The sequence below is a fragment of the Pinus tabuliformis genome, chromosome 8, assembly GCF_031772625.1.
Source record: "Pinus tabuliformis cultivar Carrire ecotype Pingquan chromosome 8, CPIR1, whole genome shotgun sequence".
NCBI lineage: Eukaryota > Viridiplantae > Streptophyta > Pinopsida > Pinales > Pinaceae > Pinus > Pinus tabuliformis.
In genome coordinates this window covers 649,452,630-649,471,506 of record NC_142294.1, presented here as the reverse complement: position 1 = coordinate 649,471,506, position 18,877 = coordinate 649,452,630, and the positions used below count along the sequence as shown (strand labels likewise).

The 18,877-nt window shown below is 35.6% G+C and overlaps 1 protein-coding gene across 1 annotated transcript in view; it reads left to right on the top strand.

Annotated features, from left to right (window-relative positions):
• The first annotated feature begins 405 nt into the window (after positions 1 to 405).
• LOC149237205 (cysteine-rich receptor-like protein kinase 2) overlaps positions 406 to 18,877 on the top strand; it is a 189,723-nt gene continuing 171,251 nt past the window's right edge. The window contains exon 1 of the mRNA XM_089366778.1: positions 406 to 1,356. Within this exon, the coding sequence (XP_089222904.1) occupies positions 531 to 1,356 (826 nt within the window). The 5' untranslated portion in view covers positions 406 to 530. The remainder of the gene's footprint in view (positions 1,357 to 18,877) is intronic.

Here is an 18,877-nt window from a genome sequence, read left to right as displayed (position 1 = left end):
AAATAATGATTTGAATATAAGATTTTTCCATAATAATATTGTATTTTAATATATTAAAAATTATAATAAAAAAATAATATTTTGAATATAAATTTTTTCAATAATAATAATATATTTTAAACTATCATAATTAGTATTCTAAAATTTTAATTTAATTAACAGTAATTAAATGAAGTGTGGAAATTTAACCTTGATGAAATATACTTAAATATCCTAAACTTTTAAACCTAACCCACGACTGAAAATACTGTCATAAAAATCTGGCTCTGCTATAATCAAATTTGATCCAGGTATCTAACGAACTTGAATCATGGAAATAGGTGGAGTAGGCAGCGGGTCACAGTCACTGGACAACTAACAAGGATAAGATATTACTGGTGGAGGCAAGTTGGACAATATTCCACGCAGTAGGAAATCTGAAAATTAATACGACAAGTTCAACTTTATAAGGCCATTGGATTACACTAGCTGCCCCTACACTGCCGTGCCTTCAGGTAGCACCGCAACTAGGCATAGACGCAAAAGAGGAGATGGTTATGGCGATGGACACGAAATCAGTGTTTGGCAGTGTGTTACTTATAGTCACTCTAGCTACGGGTATCGGATTAGCAGTGGCTGATCCGGAGACTCCTATCGTTTGGAGCAACTGTGGGAATAGCGGCAATTATACAATTAGAAACGGTAGTCCGTTTCAACTTAATCTAAACCAGGTTTTGGATTTACTGGTGAACAATGTTTATGCCAGCGGATTCAATACCTCTAGTATTGTTGCTCAGGGGGCAAACAGTAATAGCACGGTTTACGGGCTTGTGCAGTGCAGGGGAGATTTAGATTCTTCCGATTGCAAACAGTGCGCTTCGACGGCCAAAGCAAATCTTGTCCAGCGATGCCACAACACTTCTGGATTTATTCAACTAGACGGTTGCTTCTTGCGTTACGACAATCATAACTTTTACAATGACATTGAGAGTAGGAAGAATACGCCAATAAGTGTTCTCTGCAACACTGGTAACAGCACTCGGCCACAGCAGTTCACAGATGCTATTAAGGCCCGCCTCTCAAATATTACCCTTGAAGCTGCTCAGAGTCCCAAACTTTTCGCTGCAGATACAGCCGCTGAGCCTTCTAGTCTAACGGGGAAGATCTACAGCTTAGGGCAGTGTTGGAGAGATCTGTCCCGGACAAGCTGCGGATCGTGCCTAACCTATGCCTTAGAAAATATATTCAAATGCCAAAGTGGAGCTCTGGGGGCACAATTCGGATCTCAGAACTGCTATTTGCGTTACGAGGTTTATGAATTCTTCGACAATTCCGTTATCTCGCCACCTGCAGCAGAAAGTCCTCCCGTATCCTCCGGTATATTCTACACCTACTTTACCATGTTAGTTAATCTAGTGGTTTAATTCTGGTCAACTAACACACAAATCTACTAAGAATATTTGTGCAATTATGCAGAACATAAAATATCTATGTCGTTTGCGATAACTCTGGGCGTAGTAGCCGTCGGTATGCTTGGATTAATTGCTGCCATGGTGATTTTGAGGAGGAAATGTTTCTCTACTCTCGAACGTACGGACGAGAAGCCTGGAAAATGAGTGGAAAATCTTCCATTCCCACAAACCCTATCTTTTTAGGGCCATCAATATTTCTGTAACTATAGTTCTATTAATCATTGATATTTCTAGAGCTATAACTTTATTAATGTATAGGGTATATATTACTCCTTACATTAGTGGATCCAGAAATATTGATTGCTCTTTTGTAGATCTAGATAGAATTATTGTAATGTACATCGTCCAGAAGACCCGGTCAAAACATCATGCAGTGCAGCAACTTCTTCAACGAGGCCTTCTGATCGCCGATCCGGAGGTGCTTATCTGGAGCCGACATGAAGTCAAAAAGTCTCTCAGTATTATCTTTAACTTCGTTTATTATTTTATCTTCTCAGTTATGTTAGAATGATCTTTAAATCAGGGGAATTAGTGATGCACTTCAGAGTCATTTAAATCCATTGGGATGCATAAGCTGAAGGAATTCAAAGTCGATCTTTAAAAAGTTCAGTTATCTGCTATTTTAAAGATCAAAGTTGGAAGTGGCCTGCAAATGCAAATTGTCCAATTGCACTTGCAGATTATCTATAATTATCTTGGTGAAATAAATAAGTAATTTACTGAACAATCGGGATTTAGCCACAAACCCAGTTGAACTTGGTTCATCTTGCGATATCGCTGGTATCAAATGATTGCTTTCTACATAATTTTGTGCTATCAAGGTGTGTAATTTTTATAAGTGCAAAACTTCTGAGTGTGTAATTAATATAGTGCATAACTTCAATTCTTTTTGGTTATGGGTTTGTATCTAATGGTTAGAATATGTGGTCTCTCTTAAAAGGTTATATATTCAAATTTAATAATAGAGTATTTATACTTTTTAAATTTTAAATAAAAATATTTTCTTTTTAATAAATTTTTTTATATATCACATTGATATAGTTTAAAATAAAAATAATAACAAATAATATTAATTTAAATAATAAAATTAATAAAAAATAATGTTAATTTAAATCCATTTTAATTATGGAATTGAAATAAATCTAAATTGGTATTATTTATATTAGATAAATTTTACATTTTTATATATTCTCATTTTTAATTTTCACATCTCTATATATATAAAAAGTATTCTCAATTTTTAAATTTACTAAGAACTTAAATTAATCTCAATGGAATATCCATGGAATATTTTTAGTGATAGTGAGAATAGAGCATTTTTATATACCTGAAAAATGACTATAGCATTTTTTTTCCTTTTAGATTTAATTAAGTAATTGTTATAAAATTAAATTAAAATAAAATACTTATCAAATATTTTGATTCTGAAACGAGTTATGGTTTTTGGGCACATGGTATTGATAAACTATGATATTGTTATAAACTCTATTTAAAAGCTAAAAATATCCATGATAAAATACTTATTTTCTTATTAATTAGATTTAAATATTATTACGAAATCATTAGTTTAGCGCATATGGTAAAATGGATCTTAATTTATAGCTACTATCTATATGTTATATATTTTTAATGTGATATGTATATTATGGGTTTCTTTTATCTTAAAAAATTAGTAATTTTATTCATAAAAACAAAATTAGAGGACAGAAAATTGAATTTAGTTATTTTTATTACTTTTAACTTTTTATTATTAGTTGAACAAATATATAAATGTACCCTCCTATATCCATTTTAACGCTAGATCTACTAAGCTTCCGGAGGGATCGAATCTCTTGAGGAACAAACTTTTTTCAGAGTGAAAAGAAATTTCACCTCTCAACTTTTGGTAGATTAGGAGTGATGGATCAATGTTGGTATTAATTATATTATATAAATTTCATGTCTCTATATATAAAAGTCTTCTCATTTTTAATATACTTAAAACCTTGATTTAATCTCTATGAAATATCCACATAATATTTTTAGTAGTAGTGAGGATAGAGGGTTTAGGTATATCTCAAAAGTAATTTTAACATTTTTTCTTTTACATTTAATAAAATAATGGTTATGAAATTAAATTAAAATAAAATGTTTATGAAATATTTTGATTGTGAAATGAGCTATTTTTTTTGGGCATGTGGTATTGATAAGATATGATATTGGCCCATGGTATTGTTACAAAGCTTGTTTACAAATTAACAGTATCCATGGTAAAGTGGGGGTGAATATCCATGATTAAAAATCAAGTTTATTGTAAGTATTAAATATTTAGGTGCTTATTAAGTAAATTTAAATATGATTACATAATCATTATTTTAATTTATATGATAAAATAGATCCTAATGTATAGTTACTATTTATATGTTATAAATTTAATTTTGATATGTATATTATGATTTTCTTTTATCTAAAAAAAAATTAGTATTTTTATTAATAAAAAATTACAATATAAGAAATGGAATTTTATTCTTTTTAACATTTTATTATTAATGGAGCCAATATTTAAATGTTTACTCTCAATTAGAGACACTACAACATATCTGAGGCTCTATATTACTTGTAACATTTTATTATCTTTTAATGATCCAACTTGTAAATGTTTACAAAAAAACATTTACATTCTTGACATTTGGGAAGCTAGTCCCTCGAAAATTCTGAAAATTTCTTTGACCCTTTTTATTCAGCCCCCTCCTTGTTACCTTCTTCGTTTTGTTTCATCTGCAGGTAACAAAGCCGGCCCTTTTGAATGGCTTCATCCATCGTTTTTGGGTAATAAAACTCCATTTTTTCCTTCATAAACATATGAAAACTGCTGATAAAATGTTGTATCTTGGCTTTTACTCCCTACGATATGGGACATACCTCAACAAGGAGGTAAATTTAGTGATAAACTCATCAATAGTCATCGGGACCAACCTTAAATCATGAACCTCTCTTGCCTTCACATCGCAAAAGCATTTAGTTAAATATTTGTCCTTGAAGTACTTTTGGAACTCGTCCCATGTGACATCCTGATTATCACTTCCCTGAACAACTTTGACCTCCTCCCACCACAGAGTAGCTTTTTCCTGTAGTTGGAAAATGACAAATCCAACCTTCATGTTATTATCATATTCATATACTTGGAAGTATTCGTTCATGTTAATTAGCTAGGCCTTGACAACTTCCTCAACCTCTCCGTCATACATTCGCCTTGCTTGGCCACAATGTTGAACACTGGGCTCTGAGACCACTTGTAACATGCAAACACCATGTCAATTACACTCTTTTTTTTTTAACTTCTATCAATGATTGAGCCAGTAATTAACTGTTGTTTGATCTTTATAATTAATGTAATAGTCCTTGGTCTGTCTACGTTTATCATATCATTTAATTTGCATTATAAGGTTGTTGAATTTATGTGTCGCTCATTGGAAAATCATTGTACATATAATCCTTCTCGGTCCTTATTATTAATTTCATTTGATTAATGGGGTTTTTAGACACCTTCTCAATTAAGAAAGACTCTGGGTATGATTTCTAAACATTTAACATGAGTGGTACCATGTTGATACCACGCCAGTTTGAAGACACGTCGCCACAGAAATATGATGAACTCTCCCGAAATCTCTGTTGGGTTAATGTGCCAAGATCTAGAGCATCGATCTGGAAAGGTGGTCATAGACGATGGAGATCCTTCCAGGGTAGATGAGCTAACTGTGTGTCCCTTCGGACGGTCCTCCACTTTCTATTTTTACTCCTTTCCTCCACCGCTCTGCAACTCTGATGTAGTTAGGGTTTATGGAAAATTCAAGACGAAGAATGTTCCAGAGGTAAACTGTACAGTCCACCACCATGGTTGGTCGCCATACATCTTCCTCGAGTTTTGTTTGCTGGGAGAAACATTAGCTTCCTCAGGCACGGTTCCTCCAACCCAACCATCTCTTATTCTATGATTTTTCACTAGATTCGCCCTTCCTTCCTGAACTCACTAGATTTTTCCTTACTGTGTTTTTTTTGTAAATCGTCATGATACTCCTCCGGTTGCTAAATTTCATTGTTCATTGATTCTACAAGTTCTATTCCTCCACGGATTCCGGTCATTTAGCTCGCCGAGGAGATGGATTCGACCTGATTCTGTAACAGTTAAGTATTCCAAATATTTGGTTTCCCTCTAATGTTTTGTTGACCTAGGTTTGGTTCTAAATGTCTCTTTACCAGCAGGTTATCTAATCCTTTTTGTCCTCTGATTTCCAGGTTCTCTTGCAGCCACAGAAACATCAATTATCCTTTTGATATATGGTGCCACGTTACTCTAAAACCTCATTATGTTGGTTGAGGGTTCGCCTAGGGTATTAGCTAGTTTAGACAAAAAAAGGGGTTTTCCCTGTAAATTAGTTTGGGAATTTCTTTCATACTATATTGGGTAATGCAAGTGAGGGCTTACTATTCGTTTGGAAGATGGCTCTGTCATTAATTTTTTTTTTTTGAAAAGAAACAACTTTTTCCCTTTCCCTTCTTGGTTTTTCTTTCGTATTTATGAAATGGGGTTCTTGCTACCAAGACGATTCAAACCACTTACAGTTCGACTAGGTTCTTGGAGAGGAGGTTTGGTTATTCGAGTCGACTATCAAGACTCTGTTTTTTTTTAATTTATAATGTCTCTTGTTTCTTATGATTGCGTTGCTCAAATTGGATTTATGAATGAATTAATTATTTCCTGCGATGGCTCTATTCACTATTAAATCTCTGAATGGATGTGGTTTTCATAGCTTTAGACATAGAGATTGATTTTATTTAATAATTGATTTGGTATAGTTAGTTTTTCATTCAAATGTGCAGTTTTCTTTTCTTTTCAGGCTCTATTCCCTTTTGGTTTGCCATTTGACCGTGACCTTCACGGTCTTGGCTAATGTATGTAGCTCTTTTGGCTTAGTTTATTACCCAATAGCCTAGAAAATATGGTGGGGAAACATAGTCGCTAGAATCTGTTTGCCTTTCGAATTGTAGCGTAGTTTAATAGGCATCGACCCAGGGTCTTGAGGAACCCTCTGATGACATACTGGGACCAGGCCATAACTTATCAGAACCAGATTCAGTTTGATTAAACACTGTTGAAGTTTTGATCCAGCATTTTTGTTCCTTCGCAAGTTATGTGTATGCGTGAATTTCCATTTTGCTTGCAACTATTGACCACTCCCAAGGAAATATATGAATTTCACTTATTATTCTTTTCCATGTTCACTCGACTTATTATCGTCTTGATTTGCTTAGGTTAACACACATGAAATTATGTATTTGTATATTAAGGAAAATAATCCCAACTCTTGCATGGAAATTTTGCTCCTTCTTTGGTGTTTTAATGAACAACCGCTTACTGTTTTATAATATTTATTTCTAAGTTTGTTTTTTTAAACAAGATTTACATACTATTGTGACACCATTACATAATTCTTTCCTGATTAACTAATTCAGTTCTTGACAGAATTATACAAATTGGGTACTTCTATATATTGTTAACAAGAAATATGGACAACTGTTTTTTCTTTCTTTCTTATGTTTTTTAGTTAGAAGCACCACTCTATAATGCAGAGACACAATAAGATGGTAAACTAAATTACAGTAATGTAAATGCATCAACTATACTAACCATAATTAGAAGTCTCTCCTCCCAACCTTGAGACAAGTAATGATGTTGAGGTCTCCCCCCGAGCTTCCACTCGTCCAGACAGTATAGGTTCAATTCCAAATTCATCTATTCCCCAAACCTAAAGACCCCTGGTCGAGTTTAGAGTCCCAAATTGTAAGGATCTACTAAGGATTCCATTGGCCCAAGTCTAGCTCTGTAATCTCCTCAAACAACAATACACCACTCACTTGCATAGCATCTTGGGTTAGGCTGTGTATCCTTCTCTCTTCCCTCATCCCTGAGGCTCCCTCTCTCCTCTTACTCGCCAAAAAAAAAGAGAAAACCTTCCTTGGAAATACCCTTTTCTAGAGAGGAAAAAGAGACTCAACTGACCTCACTGCCTGGAGAGATTTTTTTTAATTCCGTTAAGCATATATAAAATTTTATTTTTAATACTCAAGGACTTAACCAAGTCTAAGTCGCTACATTTATTTGGTCTTCCACTTAGACCGAAATCAGTTCCAAAGTTTGTAAAAGTAAATAATGTCAAAGTTAAAACATAAATTCATGAACAATCTTATGGGTGTCACATCTTCCCCCCTAGACGAAACACCATCCCCAGTGTTTATTTCAAAGTGCTTAAACAAATTTTTATATGCTTAACGCATGAATTCTTTATCCTCCCAGGTAGCTTTGTCCGGGCCGAAATTCTTCCATTGCACTTTAACCTGGTTGATAGCTCGTCTCCATAGCATTTTTTCTCTCTGATCTAGAATTTGTAGAGGTTCTACCAACAGCTCTCCGTCTGGTTCAACCTACACCAAAATATTGATGGTCTCAATATAGATCACATTGGAAATGTTCTTATTTTTCAATTGAATTCATTATATGATTTACCTGCATATACTGCCAACTAATCACATGTCTAGGGTCGTAGACATATATTTTTAATAATGAGACATGGAACACATCATGAATCCTAATGTGGGCGGGTAAGTCCAGTTGGTAAGCTACTAGTCCAATCTGTTCCAAAATCTGGAAGGGTCCACAGTATCTGCTTGCCAATTTGGTGCAACTGCCCCACTAAAGTGTGATTATTTTAGGCTTAATTCATAAATAGACATGGTCTCCCACTTGGAATTCTCAGTAATTCCTCTTCTTGTCTGCATAAATATTTTGTGTATCCTGGGCATATTTTAGGTTCTGACACACCTTCTTAACTATTTGCTCCATTTCTGCGAGAATGTCATGTCCTAATACCAAGTTATCCTTGGGATTATTCCAGCTTGTAGGCACCCTGCACTTCCTCCCATATAATACCTCAAAGGGACTCATTCCCAGAGATTCATGGTATCCATTATTATAAGAAAATTCAACTAAGTGGAGATACTCCTCCCACTTTTTTGGATGATGCATTATGTACATTGTTCACATATCCTCCAACACTTGATTCACTCGTTCAGTCTGTCCATTGGTTTGGGGATGATATTCAGTGCTAACCTGAATTTGAGTCCCCAATCCCGTGAACAAATATTTCCAAAAAAGCAGAGGTAAATTTCACATCGTTGTCAAAGATCACCACTCGTGGTATACCATGAAGTCAAAATATCTCTTTCATAAAATATCAGCAGTTTCAATTCTTTTATATGTGGATCTCACAGGTACGAACTGAGTTGTCTAACTTAGTTTTTCCAGTACAGCCATGATGGAGTCATTCAATTTTTTGGTTTTGGGCAACCCTATTATAAAATCCAGTGTAATAATATGCCATTTCCATTACAAAATGGGGAGAGGTTGGAGCAACCCAACAAGTTGCTAGTGTTCCACCTTAACTTGTTGGAATTCCAAGCATTTTTCCAAATAGTCGGTGATGTCTCTTCTCATTCCTCGCCAAAATAAATTCTTTTTAATTACAGAAAATAGTTTCTGATACCTGGGGTGGGCAACATACAGGCTCATGTGAAACTCAAATAACATAAATTGTTTAGCATAAATCTGGTTAGGAACATATATTTTTGTCCTAAAGGTTAGAAATCCTTCATTGTTTAAACTATAATCAGATTGTCTTCCTAATTTTTGTGCTTGATTAGCTTGCTGCCATAAAAACCTATATTCAGGGTCATTGTGGGCCTTCTTCTACTTTCTCTAAGAACTTCGATTCCACTCGACTATACTAGACTTCATATATACAATTTAATTTCCAACTCAACGCATCAGCCACCTGATTCTCTTTTCCCTTAAGATGTTTAATATCGAAGTTGAATTCACTCAGAAAAGTAGTACATTTCACTTGACAAGCATTCAGATGCAGTTGGGTAAAAGAATGCATTAAATTGCTATGATTAGTCATTAGCAAAAATTCCTTACCCAACCAATAATTCCGCCATACCTTCAAGCCATGCACCACAGTGGTTATTTCCAAGTCATAAGTGAATTATAGTTGCTCATGGTCCTTTAGTATGCAAGATTCATAGGCTATGATTTTTCCATCTTGCATTAGTACCCCCCGATACCTTCCTGACATGCATCCGTGCAAATAATGAACTCTTTTCCTGGGTCTGCTACTTTTAAAACAAGAGCAGAAGTCAATAGTTGCTTCAGGCATTCAACACTTTGTTGACACTCTATCGTCCACTTGAAAACCCTTCCTTTCCTTTGTAGGGAGGTAATTGGGTAAGCAATTTTTGAAAATTATTCAATAAAACAACGGTAGTATCCAGCTAACCCCACAAACGATCAAATATCAGCCGCATTCCTAGGAACATGCCACTCCATGATGGTTTTGATCTTTTCAGGGCCAACTGCAATTCCTTCTGCTGAAATGACATGGCATAGGTATTGGATCTGAGTTTGGTAAAAGTCACACTTGTATTTAGCATATAATTGATTTTCCCACAAAGTTTGCAACACAATTCTCAAATGCTTTTCATTGTCCTCCACAGTTTTGGAGTATATGAGAATATCATCAATAAAAATTAAGACAAACTTGTCTAAACAAGGATGAAATATACCATTCATGAAGCTCATAAATGTGGCAGGGGCATTGGTAAGCCCATAGGGTAACACTACAAATTCATAGTGTCCATACCAAGTTTCAAATGTTGTTTTGCAAATATCTTCTTGCTTAATTCGTATTTGATGATAACCTAATCTTAAGTCAATTTTAGAAAACACCTTGGCACCCTTAACTTGATTAAAGTGATAATCAATCCTTGGTACTATCCTTGTTACATAGAAGTAATACAAGGGTTCCCCAAGGTGACACACTTGGGCATATATATCCTTTTTCAAGGTGTTCTTGTAACTGAATTTTAAGTTCTATTAATTTAGGCACACTCATACAATATCGTGTTCTAGACACTGGGCTCGCACCTGGAATTAATTCTATCATAAAATCAATGTTTCTCCTAGGTGGAAGCCCAGATATTTCCTTTGGAAATACATCATTCAACTCTTGTATTATGGGTATATTTCCGACACAGGTTATTTTGTCCTTAGAATTTGTATAACCCACCTCAACTGCATAAAATTGGTAGCCTTTTCAAATGCACTTTCCTAGTTGATTAGTAGTGATAGGTTGTAATTTAACAACTCTCTTAATTCCTTGAATTTCTTGCTTTTCTCTTCTCTCTCCAAGGAAGCTCATAGTTTTCTCTTTGCAGTCCACTATTGACCAATGTTTCTTTAGTCAGTCCATTCCAACCAGTATACCATATGCACCTAGAGGAAAAATATTCAAATCAGCTATGATTTTATGCCCTGCTGCCTATAGGGAGAAATTTACCACCTTAGCAACATCCCTCCACTTGGACCGAGTAGCCAGTTGCACCAGCCAAGGATTTTTAAATTTTATTTTTGGTAAGTTACTTAGTTCTACCAATTTTGGGCTCATGTAGCTTAAGGTTGCACCTGGATCAATTAGAATGGAAACATAATGTTTAAATAACTTCCCTCCCAACTCTATCATTGTAGCTTGATATTCAGCCTGACCACCATCTAAGTTTGCATTAATCCATGGAATATTTTCTATCTACATCCCCGACCATGGAGGCTTCTCGAAGATTAGCGACCTGCTCAGTATGAGCACGGTGAGGGCTATTTTTGAAATAATGAGGTTCCCCACAATGCCAACACTGCAGAGGGGGTTTCGACTGCTAACTAGTCTCTGGTTGACTTACCACCTATGATTGTTTGTTTTAAACCTACTACCCCATTCTCTTCTGATTCCTCTCGGCCACTTTTTTTTGTATTTTCCGATTCATATTCTTGACATTTTGGGATCTAGTCCATCGAATGTTCTGGAAATTTCTTTGACCCTTTTTATTCAGCCACGCCTTGTTACCTTCTCCCTTTTTTCTAATCTATCGGTAACAAATTCGGGCCTTCCGAATGGCTTCACCCCTAGCTTTTGTGTAATCAAAGTCCATTTTTTCCTTCATTAACATAGGAAAGTTGTTGATAAAACAGTGTATCTTGGCTTTTTCCTCCATAAGATATGGGACATACCTCAGCAGGGAGGTAAATTTAGTGATAAACTCATCAATAGTCAGTGGGCCCCAACTTAAATCATGAAACTCTCTTTCCTTCTCATCATAGAAGCATTCAGTTAAATATTTGTCCTTGAAGTACTTCTGTAACTCGTCCCATGTGACCTCCTGATCATCAATTCCCCAAACAACTTTGACCTCCTCCCACCACAGAGTAGCTTTTCCCTAAAGTTGGAAAATGGCCAATCGAGCCTTCATGTTATTATCATATTCATATACCTGGAAATATGTGTTCATGTTAATTAGCTAGGCCTCGGTGACTTCCTCAACCTCTTTGTCATAGACCGAAGGTCTTATCTTCTTAAATTTTCCTTGTAGCTCAATTTTTTGCTTCTTTGGACCTCTCCCAAAGGAGGCATTATCTGACCTTCTTTCCTCATCATTATGTCCCCCTTCTTATTCCTCGTGGTATTCCTCATGATGAACCATCTCTATGTGGTCCCCATTTCCTACAATGGGGTTGGGTACCCGATGATTTTTTCAATTTAATAGAATTTTGAACATCCTCTCTTGTTCCTATTAGAGTCTTTCATTGTTAGCTCTAACATTTCTCATTTCTTCTCGCAGTTGTTGCACTGTCTCCAACAATGTTTCATTTTCTTGTCGGGACTCTTCTCCCAACTTCACCCACATTTTTGGGTTGGTTTCTATATATGGTATGCGCCCCCCTTCTCGTGGTTCGGTTCCACTCTGCATCTTGTTTTTGTTTTTTGTACACATTAGCAATGTTGATAACTAGTTTACCCCTTCTTGGCCACAGTGTTGAACACAAGGCTCTGATACCCCTTCTAACATGCAAACACCATGTCAATTACACTCAATTTTTTTTTTTTAACTACTATCAATTATCCAACCAGTAATTAACTGCTATTTGATCCTTATAATTAATGTAATAGTCCTTGGCCTATCTACGTTTATCATATCATTTAATCTGCATTATAAGGTTGTTGACTTTATGTGCCGCTCACTCGAAAATCATTGTACATATAATCCTTCTTGGTCCTTACTATTAATTTCATTTGATTAATGGGCATGTTAGACACCTTCTCGCTTAAGCAAGACTATGGGTATTATTTCCTAACATTTAACATTGGTGGTGCTATGATGGCACCACCCCAATTTGAAGACACATTTCCACAGAAATATGACGAACTCTCTTGAAATATCTGTTGGGTTAATGTGCCAAAATCTGAATCGTCAATCTGGAAAAGTGGTCATGGATGATGTAGATCCTTCCAGGGTAGTTGAGGTAACTGTGTGTCCCTACAGACGGTCCTCCACTTGCCATTTTCATTCCTTTCCTCCACCGCTTCTCAACTCTGATGTATTTAGGGTTTATGGAAAATTCAAGACAGAGACTATTCCGGGGGTAAAGTCTACAGTCCACCACCACAGATGGTCGCCATATGTCTTCCTTGAGCTTTATTTGCTAGCAACGACGTTACCTTCCTCAGGAATGGTTCCTGTAACCCAACTATCTCTTACTCTATGGTTATTCACCAGCTTCGCCTTTCCTTCCCGCACTCACAATATTTTTCCTTACTATGTTTTTTTTGTCAATCATCATGATATTCCTCCGGTTGCTAAATTGCATTGTTTTTTGATGCTACAGATTATCTTCCTCCATGGATTTCGGGTATTTAGCTTGCCCAAGAGATGGATTCGACTTGATTCTGCAATGGGTAAGTATTCCCAATCTTTGGTTTCCCTCTGATGTTTTGTTGACCTAGGTTCGGTTCTAAATGTCTGTTTACCAATCAATTATCTAACCCTTGATGTCCTCTTGCTTCCAAGTTCTCTTGTAGCCACTGAGACGTCAATTTTCCTTCCGATATACGATGCTAGGTTACTCTAGAACCTCATTATGTTGTTGAGGGTTCGCCTAGGGTATTAGTTGGTTTAGATAGAAAAAGGGGTTTTCCCTATAAATTAGTTTGAGAATTTATTTCATATTGTATTCAGTAGTATAAGTGACGACTTACTAGTCATTTGGATGATGGACCTATCATTATTAGTTTTTTTCTTAAAAAACAACTTTGTCCCTTGCCCTTCTGGGTTTTCATTTTGTATTTTTGAAATGGGGTTCCTACTACTAGGACCACTCAAACCCCTTACATTTTGACTAGGTTCTTGGAGAGGAGGTTTGGTTATTCGAGTCGACTGTCAAGACTTTGTTTTGTTTTAATTTACAATGTCTCTTATTTCTTATGATAGCATTGCTCAAATCAGATCTATGAATGAATGAATTACTTCCCGCAATGCCTCTATTTACTATTAAATCTCTAGATGGATGTGGTTTTCATAGATTTACACATAGATATTTATTTTCTTTAATAATTAATCTGGTACATTCAGTTTTTTGTTCGAATGTGCAGATTTCTTTTCATTTGGGGCTTTATTCCCTTTTGGATTTCCATTTAACCATGACCTTCACGGTCTTGGATAATGTATGTAGCTATTTTGGCTTAGTTGGTTACCTATCATCCTAGCAAATATGGTGGGGAAACAGAGTCACCGGACTATGTTCGCCTTCTGAATTGCAGCTTAGTTTAATAGACACCAAGCCAGGGTCTTGAGGAACCCTCTAATGACATACCGAGATCGAGCCATAACGTGTGGGAACCAGATTCAGTTTGATTAAACACTGTTGAAGTTCTGATCCAGCATTGTTGTTCCTTCACCAATTATTTGTATGTGTGAATTTACATTTTCCTTGCAACTATTGACCGCTCCAAAGGAAATATGTGCATTTCACTTATTATTATTTTCTGTCTTCACTAGAGTTATTATCGTCTTTCTTTGCTCACATTAACACACATGAAATTCTTTATTTGTATATTAAGGAAAATAATCCCAACTATTGCGTGGAAATTTTGCTCCTTCTTTGGTGTTTTAATGAACAACCTTTTACTGTTTTATAATCTACATTTCTGAGTTTGTTTTTTTTAAACAAAATGTACATACCGTTGTGACACCATTACATAATTCTTTCCTGCTTAACTAATTCAATTCTTGACAAAATTATACAAACTGGGTACTTCTATATATTCTTAACAAGAAACATGGACAACTGTTTTTTCTTTCTTTCTTCTATTTTTCAGTTAGAAGCACCTGTCTATAATGCATAAACACAATAATACAATAAGTTAAATTATAGTAATGTAAATGCATCAACTATACCAACCAAAATCGGAATGCTCTCCTCATAGCCTTGAGACCAGCAATGACATCCACGTCTCCCCCCAACCTTCCACTCATCCTGATAGTATAGGTTCAATTCCCAAGTCATCTGGTCTCCAAACCTCAAGATCCCCAGTCCAGTTTAGAGTCCTAACTTGTAAGGATCTAGTGAGGATGCCACTAGCACAAGTCCATCTCTGGAATCTCCTCAGACAACAATACAATGCTCACTTGCACACTGTCCCGTGTCAAGTCTGCGTGTCCTTTGCTCTTCCCTTGTCCCTTAGGCTCCCTCTCTCCTTTTACTCAACCAAAAATAAGAGAAAACCTTCATTGGAACTACCCTTTTCTAGGGAGGAAAAGGAGACTCAACTGACCTAACTGTCTCGAGAGTTCTTTTTTTCATTCCATTAAGCATATATGAATTTTGTTTTTAATACTCAAGGACTTAACCAAGTTTGAGTCGCTACATTTATTTGGTAGAACTAGAGTTAAGATGAACCTATGCTAGTTTTGAGCAACACATTAATAAAAACAAATTATGATAAGAATTTTTTTATTTTTTATTGTGTGTAATATATACGTAGTTGATATTGAAATTCTATGCATTAACAAGTTAGTACATGTCTACTCATACTCGGAAAGAAAAAACATCTCTCTCTGTTATATATATCTTTATTATTAATACTTTTTACAATGTTACATGTCACATATTTTAAATTAGAAAAAACGTATTACTGAAATACACACACTCTCTATCTCAATATGCATAGTGGAATATTTGATTTATAGCTCACATTGAACTTTCTTTTATTGATATTTTTTAAATGTTATATATCAATTCCATATTAAGAATGTAATAAATTATACATATCCCTCACAATAGAAAGTGAAAATATAAAAATATAAAATTTTAATTTATTTATTTTTCTCCATATAAAATTGATATAAAACTATACTATTTAAAAAGAGGCCATATTTTTTTTGTTATTATATTTTTTTTTAATATTACATGTGAATTAAACATATTATGAATTAAACTACAACTTAATGATATATTGTTATAATAATATTTATGCGACCTATTACTTTTATATCCATAGCTATGGTAGAATTCCATTGTCTCTGATATAGATTTTTCGGCATTGAATGAAATTGAAAATAAATATTTGTGACTCATAAGGGTTTAAAGGTTACGAAAACATTTAAGGCTCATCTATGTGTACCTAGGTAAAGATTGAACTCTGTAGTGAAGGCATCTCTATAGCATGGGCGAATTTGATATCTTTGTGATTTCTTGGTGAAATTAATTTGTAGCTCCTCGGCAAATACTTTGGCCTAGGGTGAATTTTTATTCCAAAAATATCCCAGGTACATAATTTTTTTTACCTACTCTTTCCTTTTTTTGTTAGTTCTATTTGTTAAAATTATGACTACTTCTCGTATGTGTTTAAGCCTCCATCTAGCAAAGAGTGACAAGGTAAATCTTCTCTAGACAGTCTTTATGATCATACTGACCCTTTAGAAAAGCGAAGAGAAAAAATATAAAGCGAACATAAACTAGAATTATCTACAATTATTACATAACATAAACTCAAATTATCTACATTGCTTGTGGAATATAAGCTAGGCATATCCACAAGGCTTCACAACAACTACAAATCATTAGAAAATAAAATGGTAGCACTTGAGTTTGAACTTCAAGGAATGAAAGATAGGGTGCAAGAAATAGAAAACGAAAAACAATAAATGGTTGAAGAAAAATACAACTTGAGAGACAAGATTAATGAGTTAGAGAAAAACTAAATAATAATTCGGCCCTAAGTTGCACATACAATAAAAAAATATATCAAACCCATAAAAGAGGAATTTAACACGCTAATTAAACTAGATCATGAGTGCCATAATAAAGCCCCAGACCTTATAATTGCTAGTGTGAAAGAGAAAAATGATCAGGATACATCAAAATTAGTAAAAGAAAAGCTAAAAAATTAGGTCAGAAATTCAAACAACTTATCTAACATAAGTGAAAAGAGTGGGAAAGATACTCAAATAAACATAGACTTATCTGTGTTAAGTTAAGTTGTAATGACCATAAATTAGATATACTTAGTAAATCTCGAAGCCTAAAAGGTACATGAATATTTATAAATGAGGATCTTATTCTAGAAGACCAAGATGAACTAAGGGAAGAGGTTCAAAAGATAAAGGAGGCAAGAAAGGAAGGAAAATGGGAAATCATTAGAAATAGGAAAGTTATTATTAGAGATGGTGGTGTAGGAATTTACAGGGTAAGTTCCACAGAAAGAATACCAAAAGGACACCGCTCACAACCAGATCTCAAATCAATACACCAGTATTTTTGACGTGGTTAAAACCCTCAGAGTGCAAGGAGGGAAACAGTCCACGGCCTGTCCCAATGTGGGTACTACAGGCAATTTATTAATCAAAGAATGAAAATTTACATAAGCTTCTCTCATGCACGGATTACCCGAACAATGACCCTCCATGCGCTTTAAATAGAACTCATGGACCAATCGGGTGTCAAGCCACGGATCAAGTGTCGGTAATACCGAGGTGAGAGTGAACCGTCGGATCACTACATATCGTGACCGTCGGATTGTAAGTTACAAAATGTACAACGGTAAAGAAACACACTTTACCTAACTCTAACCTAACTCTATACTAGACCAAGTTGAACTTAACTATATCCTATGTGTCGGAATATCCTAACATCCCCCCTTAAGAACAACTTGGGATAGGATTGAAGGATTTACAAATATGACACAATAGGAGAAGGAAGGAGGCACTAGAGCCTATCCCCCCTTAGTGACAACTTCCTGAACTCCAAGCATATATCGAAGTTTAGTGAACTTCGCCTCTGTGAGAGCCTTTGTGAAGATGTCTGCAACCTGATCATCTGTTGGACAATATTGCACTTCAAGAACATGGTCATGAATGAGCTTTCTGATGAAGTGCATGTGTAGTTCAATGTGTTTGCTGCGCTGATGCTGGACTGGATCTTTGCATAGCTGAATGGCACTTTGATTATCACACCAAAGTGTGGTTGGATGCTGCTGCTCAAAGCCAAACTCTGATAGGATCTGACGAAGCCACAAGGCTTCCTTACTAGCTTCCACGGCACCACGATACTCTGCTTCTGCTGACGAAAGAGAAATGGCAGCCTGTTTCTTACAAGCCCATGTAATAGGTCCTGAACCAAGAGTGAAGACATAACCGGCAGTAGACTTCCGATCATCAAGGTCACCAGCCCAATCAGAATCAGTGAAACCAACTAACAGAGGAGCTGCTTTGGCACTGTAATGAATCCCAAACTGTACTGTACCTCGAACATAACGAAGTATTCTTTTAGCTGCTTTCCAATGACTTTCACGGGGGTTTTGCATAAAACGAGCAACAAGGCCAACAGCAAAGGAAAGATCAGGACGAGTATGGGTTAAATACAAGAGTTTTCCGACAAGTTGACGGTATAAGGTAGCATCAACTTCAGGAGAAGTACAAGAGACTGAAAGTTTGACTCCAGACTGAAAGGGAGAAGGGGCTGGCTTACAGTCTTCCATGTGAAAATGACGAAGAATATCACAAGCATACTTGGACTGGGAAAGGAAAATACCCTCTTGGGATTGCAAGACTTGAAGACCGAGAAAATAGTGTAAGTGTCCTAAGTCTGTCATTTCAAATTTCTTTTTAAGGCTGGACTTCACATGGTTTATAAGGTTGGGATCACTACCAGTAAGAATAAGATCATCAACATAAAGAACAAGGATGATAAGAGAGTTGCCCACTTTCTTGGTGTAGACAGTATTGTCAGAATGACACCTAGAAAAGCCAGATTCTAAAAGAAAGCTATCCATTTTGGCATACCAACCCCGAGGAGCTTGCTTGAGGCCATAAAGGGATTTCTTAAGTCGACAAACAAGGCTGGAGTCTGTTTGTATGAAGCCAATGGGTTGTTCCATATAGATTTCTTCCTGCAAGTCCCCATGCAAGAAGGCAGATTTAACATCCATCTGATGGACTTCCCATTTTAA